Source organism: Solanum tuberosum, unplaced genomic scaffold, assembly GCF_000226075.1.
Source record: "Solanum tuberosum cultivar DM 1-3 516 R44 unplaced genomic scaffold, SolTub_3.0 scf00808, whole genome shotgun sequence".
Lineage (NCBI taxonomy): Eukaryota > Viridiplantae > Streptophyta > Magnoliopsida > Solanales > Solanaceae > Solanum > Solanum tuberosum.
Window position 1 is genome coordinate 65,515 of NW_006239734.1, and position 10,232 is coordinate 75,746.

The 10,232-nt window shown below is 36.0% G+C and overlaps 1 protein-coding gene across 1 annotated transcript; it reads right to left on the bottom strand.

Moving 5' to 3' along the window:
* Nucleotides 1-266: 266 nt before the first annotated feature.
* On the bottom strand, nt 267-10,232 carry LOC102584072 (pre-mRNA cleavage factor Im 25 kDa subunit 2-like). Its single transcript, XM_006367501.2, has 7 exons — nt 9,990-10,232; nt 9,369-9,414; nt 5,231-5,324; nt 4,997-5,070; nt 1,050-1,136; nt 850-960; nt 267-647 (listed from the first exon to the last, which is right to left on the bottom strand). The coding sequence occupies exons 1-7, from the start codon at nt 10,106-10,108 to the stop codon at nt 576-578; spliced, it is 603 nt and encodes a 200-aa protein (XP_006367563.1). The 5' UTR covers nt 10,109-10,232; the 3' UTR covers nt 267-575.

Consider the following 10,232-nt stretch of genomic DNA (forward strand, 5'->3'; position numbering starts at 1 on the left):
TGTAGAGATGAAAGATATTTGAGGAGATGATAAAGTTTCTGAGCTAGATGGACTTAATGCCCTCTTTCATATAAAAGGATTGGTCAATTATGATATATTAGTTGATCTCAAAGGTGTTAAAACATCTAGAATAAAGAGCATTACACCTCAGATCAGAAATTATTCACATACAGGGTTCATCCCAGAGAAGAGAATTGGAGATTATACAATAATGGCACTTGTGCTCTCACAAGTATGATTAAGATGGACCTACAGAAAGCTTATGATTCTGTTGAATGAGCTTTCATTGATCTCTAACTCTGGAATAGGGATGCAGTGGCTAAAATCCCACGAATGAAGTATCAGAGTGTAATTTTATTTGTAGTCAACTGTATGTGTATGTATCTATGTGTTTTCAAAGCAGAAGCTATATATGTATGGGCAATTAGAATTTTTAAATACACATATACATGTATAAGTTTATGCTATAAGATTACATGGAGTAGGCCTCAGTCACCCTCAAACTATGGGAACCACACCAAATCATTTTGATGCCATTTTTATCCTGGAGGAGAACTTGAATGTCCATCTACTATCTATTGATGGATCATGTTGAACTGCAATCTGGAAAGCTGTTGAGGAATTGTAGATATTACAGGTCCATATCTCTGCCATGAATTTAGGGAGAGCATCAGTATGATGAGAAAATATTATAAAGATGGTCGCATATATGAATAGTACTCGCTGTTGGAAGATTACACCAGATAACACAATCCTGTAAAGGAACCTTTGATCACAGTGTTCTTATATGCAAACTAACTTGAAAGAACAGAATAGGAGGCAACAGAGAAACCATAAATCATTCTATACCTGAACATTGTCATAAAGCTCAAACAATGGCACAGCAAGAAGTTTAAGATTTTTGGGGACAGCAAAGTACTCTCTTTCAGATAAGTGAACAAGGTAGAGCTTCTTACACTCCTGCACGACATTCAAAGAGCCAATTAAATCAGGCAAATATGAAACAACGGGATAGATCAGTCAATCAAAAAAACTTTATACTACTGTACCTTAGGTTTTGTTATGTGTGGAGGACAGTATGGATACATTATGGTTTCAAAGTTTGGCCTCCACCAGGTGGCCACGCACTCACCTATCTGCATTTACAAATGCCACATCATAGGGAGGTGAATTTATTTATATTTCAAAAGAGAAAGAGAAAGAGAGAGAGAGAGTTATACCTCATAAAAGAACAAATAAAGCCAAGTAATAATTGGGCAGGTTGGCTTTTGATACACTTTTTATCCCATTTCAGCCCAGGTAACTTTTGGCCAGGTTATTTATCAACTTATAGCCCGTTTGGATTAACTTAAAAAAAGTTGTTTTTAAAGTTGTTTTTATAAAGTCAAACTTCAGTAACTTTTAAGTTAAAAAATGAGAAGTAGGGGAGTACCTACTTTTAACTTTTAACTTTTGTTAAGTCATTTTTAACTTATTTTAAGTTATTTTCAACTTTGTCAAACATTCTCAAAAGCTAAAATTGACTTAAAAGTAAGTTTGACCAACTTTAAGTCAATCCAAACACGCTCTTAGTCTATTTGAACCAGCCAGCCCATTTAACACCTATATATTCAACTATACAAATTGTACTTCAAAATTAACCATGTGGCTATAACACCCTAGAAATTTTTTGAGCTAAGACTCGAACCATCCTTCGTTGTGAGTAGGATTTTAACGAGGAATTTAAATTTTCTTAAGTGTTAAGGTCACTAGATGTAGCACCTTGAGTTCCAAAAGAACTAAAGAGAAATTCATTCAAGCCATTCCTAGGTTCTTCTAAGTTTTGGGTCAACTTCAAACGACCATAACTTTTAGCACATGATGAGTTAGGAGACCCTTAAGGTATCAAATGAAAGATCTCCGAGTTCTCTTTCCAACGCCACCGAGTTTGCTAAATTTCAAGCTCGGATGAGGGAGATATGACCGTTTGAGTGCAGCCTCTCTAGATAGGGTCTTTCCATCCGAACTAAGGAGGGGTATTTTGGTCTTTTCCTTACTCAATCAGCTTAAAACGAATTTTAGTAATATTTTGGGGACAAATCTGATTTGGGTCAGTTTTTCATAAATCCAAAACACATAGGGTTTTAGAAGAGAGTTCAAGAAGAGAAAAGAGGGAAGGTTCAAGACGATCAAGATTCTTACGATCTTCGAGGGGTTTTCGCCAAGGATTTTATCCTAAGAGGTATGTAAGTTCTCATAGTGTTGGGTTCATTCACCCACACGTCAATCATGTTATTTTCCGTACAAATTCGTTCTTAAAGTTGAAGAATTTGAGTTCTTGAAGTGTTTTCTTGAAATTCCTTTCGTAATCTTGATTGTTGGGGTTTCGATGAGTTCTTGAGATAATTGTATGGATTTTAAGAGTTTTTTGTGTAGATTCTTGTGTACTTTGGTTGGGTATTCGAATCTAAGTGATTAGGGAAGAAACCATTCGATTCTAGGTGAGTTAGGATTAGAAAACGAGAAAGAAAAGTCGTCGGGGTTTTCTGGGTTGGTGCCCTGCGCCAGCCAGTGCGCCCCAACCACACCTCTGTAAGTAGAGGGTTGGCGCCCTACGCCACTCAGTGCGCCAGGGTCGCCTGCCCCCACCCCTTCTTCGTCGTTTTGCCCGTTTGAATCCTTTAAAAGGGTACCTTCAAACCCTATCGATTCTAAACACTCTAAACTACTTCTAAACACCTAGAAATCATTCATAACATGAATCATAACCTTGAATTCATAATTCAAATTCAAGGTAGAGTTAAGAGTTAAGCCTTGAGAGTTCCTTCGAACATTTTGAGAAAGTCCCTTTTGAGTCTTTTTGAGAAGTCTTCTACAACTACTTGTGAATTGTTTCAAGACTCGAGTAAGTGAGTATGAGAATGAGGAAAATGTATTCATGAGTCTACTTTATCATTGAGATCCTTGAGTCAAGTCGTTCATGCCCATAAATTCCGCTTTGAACTCCATAATTTGAGAATATTTGAGGAGTAGCATCTTCAAGTTCTAAGTCTTGATTATTGAGTTTCTAATCCTTTTGAGATTATATTCCTAATCATGGGATTACTACATGTTACCTATGAAGGTCCTTGAGTTGAGTAGTTCATTCATGCCCATAATTCCGCATGAACCCTATGAGTCGAGCAGTCTTGAGATGAGAAGTATCATTGAATCCTTGAGTTGAGTAGTTCATGCTCATAATTCTACATGAACCCTCCGAGTCGAGCATTCTTGAGATGAGTAGTATCATTGACTCCTTGAGTTTTGGAGTTGTTAAGCTCCAAGTATTGAGTTCTATGCATGGTTATTAAAAACCTTGAATTGAGTCGTTCACGTCCATAATTCGGCATGAACCCTATTTTAAGAAGTCTTTTTACAAATTGTTTTAAAACTTGTTTTATAGACTTGAGCACTGAGTTGAGAAAGAGTAGAGCTGAGTTCATTTTCTTTAAAATGATATATGGAAACTAAGTATTCCCAAGAGTAATGTTTTTATGTTTAAGATGAGAGGAAACTGAGATTTCCAAAAGAGTTTTGAGCAGTTTGAGTACCATCTCTTTTAAGAGAAAGATTTTTGAGTAATAATCTCAAAACACAGAAAGAGTTATGTTTTTAACATATGAGCTAGTTATATTTGGGAGTAGTATTAAGCACCGATATGAGGAAAGTTCAGACAACTCACAGCCCCCATAAACCATGTAGCCAACGTGGGTAGAAAGGGTCATACTTTTTAGATGATTCCTTAATGTTTTTTAGCATAGACTAATAGATCCATTTAGTTGAGGAGTTCTATACCCCGGCAAGGTATAGAACAGTTTTGGCAGCGTGGGCGAGATGTAGTATCATCACATAGGTCATAGTGATGGTTGTCGGTTAGAGAATCTCCTACAGAGTTACTTGTATTTTCATATACAAAAACTAAGTTATTATTGTGTCTTTCAATACACTGAGTTGTTATCTACATGTTTTCAAGTTTTTTCTTTTTATTGCAGATTTATTACTCCTTTACATTGAGATGAGTTAAGTCGAGACGAGGTAAGTGTTCCTTTCAGTTCCAGTTCAAGCTTATTCTTGTTTAGATTTCCCCTCACATGCTTGTACATTCCATGTACTGACGCCATTTGGCCTGCATCTTTTATGATGCAGATACAGGTAACCAAGATCAGTATCCAGCGCTTTGTTGATCCAGTTGAAGCTTCAGAGTTGGTGGTGAGTCTCCTTGCTTCCGGAGGATCCCTTTGGTGTGTTTTGTCATTTCAGTTGTTGGAATGATCGGGGGTTTTGTCCCGACATCCCTCATAGTATTAGAGACTTCATAGATAGTTAGACATTATTAGTTCATGAGTCTTTTCATTTCCTTTTGTTTATGTTGAAACTTGAGTTGCCACTTTGGCTAGTTGAATTTTTATTTCTAAAACATTCTAATTTATCATTTGAGTTATAGTTACTTTTTAAAGTGATTTTATTATCAGTAAGCCTTCCGCTAAGAGTTAAGTCAGGCCAAGGATTCGCTTAGGGCCAGCAATGGTTCTCAAGTGCCAGTCTTGCCCAGGGTGTAGGCTCGGGACGTGACAGTGGAGAACTTTCACCTTATACCATAAAAAGATGTCCAATCCTCGTTTCTTTTATCACTATTTCCATACAACACAAAGTGTGCTGAATACCTCCATACCCCTATATCTCTTATACAAAAAAAAAAAACTACTATGTTTCAATTTGTTTGTCTTAGTTTGACTTGGCACGAAATTTAAGAAAGTAAAAAGACTCTTAAATATTGTGGTCTTAAACTAAAGATCTATATAATGTACCAAAATGTCTTTTAATCTTGTGGCCTTAAACATCCTACATGGGATGTTGAAATTAAAGAGTTTCCAAATTAGGAAAGAGACGCTCTTTTTTAAATAGACTAAAAATGAAAAGTAAAACAGACAAATTAAAACAGAGGGACTACTAAACAGTGTAACAGGCACCAAATTACCTTCCAATTTGGCTGATTGGCAGGAGGATTAGCAGCAAGTTTGCTGGAGAGTTTCCTTTTCAAACCCTCGATTTCTGCAAATAACGAAAGAGAGAAGAAAAACATAGAAACTTAACAAGAAATTCACAACTTAACAGAAAAACAAAGGGAGAGAGTATGATAAGAATTTAATTTAATTTAATTTTTAATAGTATGATAAGAATCAATGTGTCACAAATAAAGACAAGAACACACCATTTTCTCCTGGCTTTAGGCGTCCACCTGGGAGCTTGCAAAATGTGTTCCCAATTTGCAGAAGAAGAATATGAGGATGGTTATGTTCTTGTACCTGTGAGTTTTACACACAATTAGTGATATCTGAACATTTGATAATCAGAGTGTCATCCAACCTTTTCTTTTTTGAATTATTAATGTTTATTAATTAATTTATTTATTTTTAAACTGGTAAGGTTGAATGTTTATTAATTAATTCATTATTATATTATGTCTTTCATCTGATAAAACAAACTTCTCCGATCTGGATGATTTATGTGCCAAAAATTAGTAATTTCACATATCTTCTATGCGGTACCCTTTGGCCTTTGCCATGTATCTCTACAGAATCTATATGAAATGTAAAAACTGCACAATTTCAAATTTTCAATAGTATGAGCTAGTATTTTTGAGATTTGGAGGAAAAGAAAGCAGCTGACAAGTCATCTTAAATTCTTAATTTGATGAGCGTGTATATTCATTCTTTTCCCATCACAAAATCCTGAGACCTGCTAATAGTAGCTCTATGAAGGAAATAGCATCAATCATCGGCAGTCTCAACAAGGAAAAAACTGCTCAAAAGGTGAGTCACTACCAAGAGAAGAAAAGGCTTGATATATGAAAAGGTGTACTCAAGCCACCTGTCCTACATACTTCTTATTCAAACCAACTCACACGGTTCACCAGTTCTTCCAACTGTACAAAAATACTCAAGAAGTGTGGGAGACTGGGAGATAACTCTCTAAACATCAAGTATCCCTCAATTCTGAAATAGATAGGTTACATTACATAAATCCTATGTATCATTGTTCTCTACTACAGAGGTTCTTCAAAACTAGAAATAATCTAAAACTCACATTCATCCCTGCATTGACATGCAAATCTATAACTAGACTAAGAATACCAAAAGATAACACTGAACCAACCGTGAATATAATAAAAACTTAACCTCAATCCCAACTAAAATGAGCAATTTTATAGATCCTTTACTTCCTTTGTGCTTTTAACTAATCCACCTTGATTTATCGTCTTTTGCAGCAATTGCTACTCTATACCTTAATAATTTCAATCATTATAGTATTGCATCCACAGGCACAGACCCAAAGTCTGCTTAGGATATGTTGAAACTATTTCAGGTAATATTCTTTCACTAATCCTCTCTATGTCACTTGCATCCTCTATACATTTCTAACCTGGTCCAGTTTTGTATAACCGCACATCTATCTTAGAAACAACAACCTCATACCCAGTGTAGACCCACAAGTGAGGTCGAGGGAGGGTGGGGTAGAGATGTTTCCCATAAACCCTCGGGTGAAGAAAATCATTTTTCAGGACAGGTTTGGAAAAAAAAATGCACGAGCAAAAAGATATGATGAAAATATTGAAAAACAAAAAGTAATGACAGTAAAAATAGTAAAGATAACCAAAGTGAAAAATACTACAATAATAATAATAAAATTGAAGAATAAGCTACTGCTAGCATAATAATAATAACACATCTATCTTATCATCCACATTAATATGGCATTCACCTAGTGGATATTCTAGGCCTTAGAGGTCCAAGCCACCCAACAGTCAATACCATACACATTGATAGTTCAAGCCCTTTCTTATTCTTAATAATCAGATTCCACTTTGTTTTGTCCAATTTTCTGACTCAAGCCCTCATCATAAAGCTGCAACAAAAATCTTCGTGCCAGACTTGTGGCACTTTGAAAATTAGCATAACCAGATATGCTATCATATGCTTTCTCCGGGTTAATTAACATCAGATGGAGATTCTTCCTCCTTCCTAGAAACTCCAAATAGATCTTCTAAACTAAAAGATAGCATGCATAAATACAGGTCCAATTCAACCATTTTGCAAAATTTGCCAAGTCATAATATCAGAGGAAGGAAAAACAAGCTAACCCTAATTATAGATGAGGTAACCAACACAATACTAGATGAAATCTCGTAGTCTATGCTATTTGCTGATTATATTGTGCCAATTCACTTAATTGATGAAACCAGGGAGGTGTCAACCAAAAGCACTTGAACTAGGGAGAAATACTTTAGAGAGTAAGGGGTCGTCCAATTTGCAGTATAGGATAAAGTAGTTATAGTATAGAACTGTACAACGTTTGTTCCTCTGTTTGGTTTCTATTTTCTTTCTTGGTATAATAATCATTGTATAACTTATACAAGAATCATCGTTTTATTATATACCATTTCCTATGTGGGATAAGCATTACATTGATTAGTTACACATGAAAAATAATCGAATTGACAAAATTTCCTTCTCTCCAAAGTTTTTTAATACCTTGGTCATTTCTCTTTCATCAAGGACCAAGAGTATAATTGGAAACAAAAAATTATCTAACTTAAGACCAAACACATGATTTAAATTATACACTACATATCTCATTTTCAATGCAATGAACCAAACACCTGATAAAAAATAATCTTTGCATCACAACCCCTACATTTTTTATTTTTTTTTGAGATTCCCAATCCCTACATTATTAATCCATGTTTTACAATCATTGAGCAACTTGTTTTTAAAATCAAACGACTCCAAAAGGCTTTAGGATAAATGGAAGTAAAACTGAATATATGCACACCAAGGTTAGTCATTAGTCAACATTGAGAAGAGCAAAGATGAGGTCATGACTAGCCGAGATTGAGGTATCAAAATGCAAATAATTTAGATATATACGCTCGTTATTTCAAGAGAGTGGAAGGATAGATGAAGACGTGAGCATGCCAATGAACCTTTTGGAAATCAAACAGCTATTAGACATGAAAGGGAAGCCACAAAATGAGTATCTGTCTGTTCCTTTTTCTTTTTACCTCGTGACATTTTTTCCTTCTGTCTAATAGCCAAATTTATCTACAAGTCAACATATACTTGTATATAGTAATAAATTCATCACCCACATTCTTAGATTTTGAAAAAGGTGGCATTGATCATCAAAATAAGCATGTGCGTCTGATCTCATTATTATTTCCAAGATACTTTCTTAACTCTTCCCTAACAGGTTTCGGGCATGCTGTACAATTTCTGACATTACCTCGGTAAAGTATTACAACAACAACATACCTGTGATCCCATAAATCGGGTCCGGGGAGGGTGGGGTGCACGCAAACCTTACTCCTACCTTAGGTAAGGTAGAGGGGTTGTTTTTTATAAGACCCTCGGCTCGATAAAAGCATTTTTAAAACAGGTTTGAGAAATCCAAGAGTGAAAACTTTTCAAAAAAAAACAAGAGTGAAAACCTAAGTTGAAAAACACGTAAGACGAGTAAAGTATTGACGACAAAAAATAGTAGAGATAAGCAAAGTAAAAAAAGAACACACACAATAGTAGTGAGACAGATAAGGGAAAGGTAAGCAAATAAAGTGTTCTAAACTAGCGCCAAGCTCACCCACAGATAAGAGAGACAACGCTTAACTACCTACTAACCTTCTACCCAAATCTTCGACCTCCCTTTCTCCTATCTAGTATCATGCCCTCGGTGAGCGGAAGATCTGTCATATCATGTCTAATCACCTCTCCCCGATTCTTCTTCTACCGCTCCCCAAACCTTTCACTGCCACTCTCACACCTCCTCAATGAGGCATCTATGTTCCACCTCTTCACATGCCCGAACCATCTCAATCTCGTTCCCGGCATCTTTTCCACCACGGAGATCACTCCACCTTGTCCCGACTATCCTCCTTCCTAATGTTATCCCTCCTAGTAATGTTTGTAACAATCAATATCCATAACTTGAAAATACGGCAGATTAGTTGAAAAACAGCCACTTGAGCTTAGGGAATTCAGTTCAAACTTCAGGAAATTATCCTAAAATTATTCTCTCATGTTGCCCGTTGAGATTTGCATCTAGGTGCATTGTAAACAAAACTTGTCTGCTTTATAAGTGATAATAAACTAGCAACAAGATGCAGCACACAGAACATAAGTCAGCATCTAGAACAAAACCAGACATATACATCCACCCCCGAGGTTTTTTCTTCTCTTTATTTTTTTATTGGGGGGGAGGCTTCGGAAAAAGTGACAGTAGTATCAAAAAGGGTGAGATTAAAGCTAACGTGAATAGAAGCATTAAAAATTGAAATGAAGAATGGAGAACCATACCAAGAGAATTCCTTCAACACTTGTCCTTACTCCCTCCTTCATGTAGCTGCAAACAATACCTTATCTTAGATGTTTGTTAATAAAAAATAAGGTAGAACACGTTGAGTACTAGAGAACCTTAGTACCAGTTTAGGCATGAATACTAAACTTAGGTATTTTTGCAAATGCTTAAGTGTGATACTGAACTTCTCTGAATTTCAAGTGCAATACTAAAATATTGAGTCTAAGGTCCGTCGAAAACAGTCTCTCTACATCCCAAGATAGGGGCAAGATCTATATACACTCTACCCTCCCCACTCCCCAGACCCTACTTGTGAGATTACACTGTGTATGTTCTTGTTGATGATGTATTCTAAGTGAAATCTACAACTTTCACAAAACCATCATTTCAAAATGAAATTCATGTTCAAAATCAATTTCAATTCAAATATTGTCTAAACGCCTATTAATTTGTTAATCCAAATAATTAAGTATTAGATTGAGATGCGTCCAAAATAAACAGGACAGTATTAAGTACCGAAAGGGTTTAATCTAGGGTTTTAGGGAATCACTTAGTCCAAGTGCCATAACAACGAGAAAATTTTGAAGAACAAAAGGAAAGTTAAAGCAAAAGGAACGTACTTGACTTTCATACGAGCAAGGCGATCGGCAACGGATGAATCCTTCTCCATTTTATGCTCTTTTGTGCCAAATGTATAGCTAGAGAGTGGGTATGTGTTCACTATAGCCGACGAGACCATTTTGATCTGTTCAACCGCTTCTTTTGGGGAAACGGCGAGAGTGAAACTCCGGCTACGGCTCGCTGATGATACTGGTTTCTTTTTTCTTGGTTTTCCTCTCTTTCCCTCCTACTGAAATTGATTT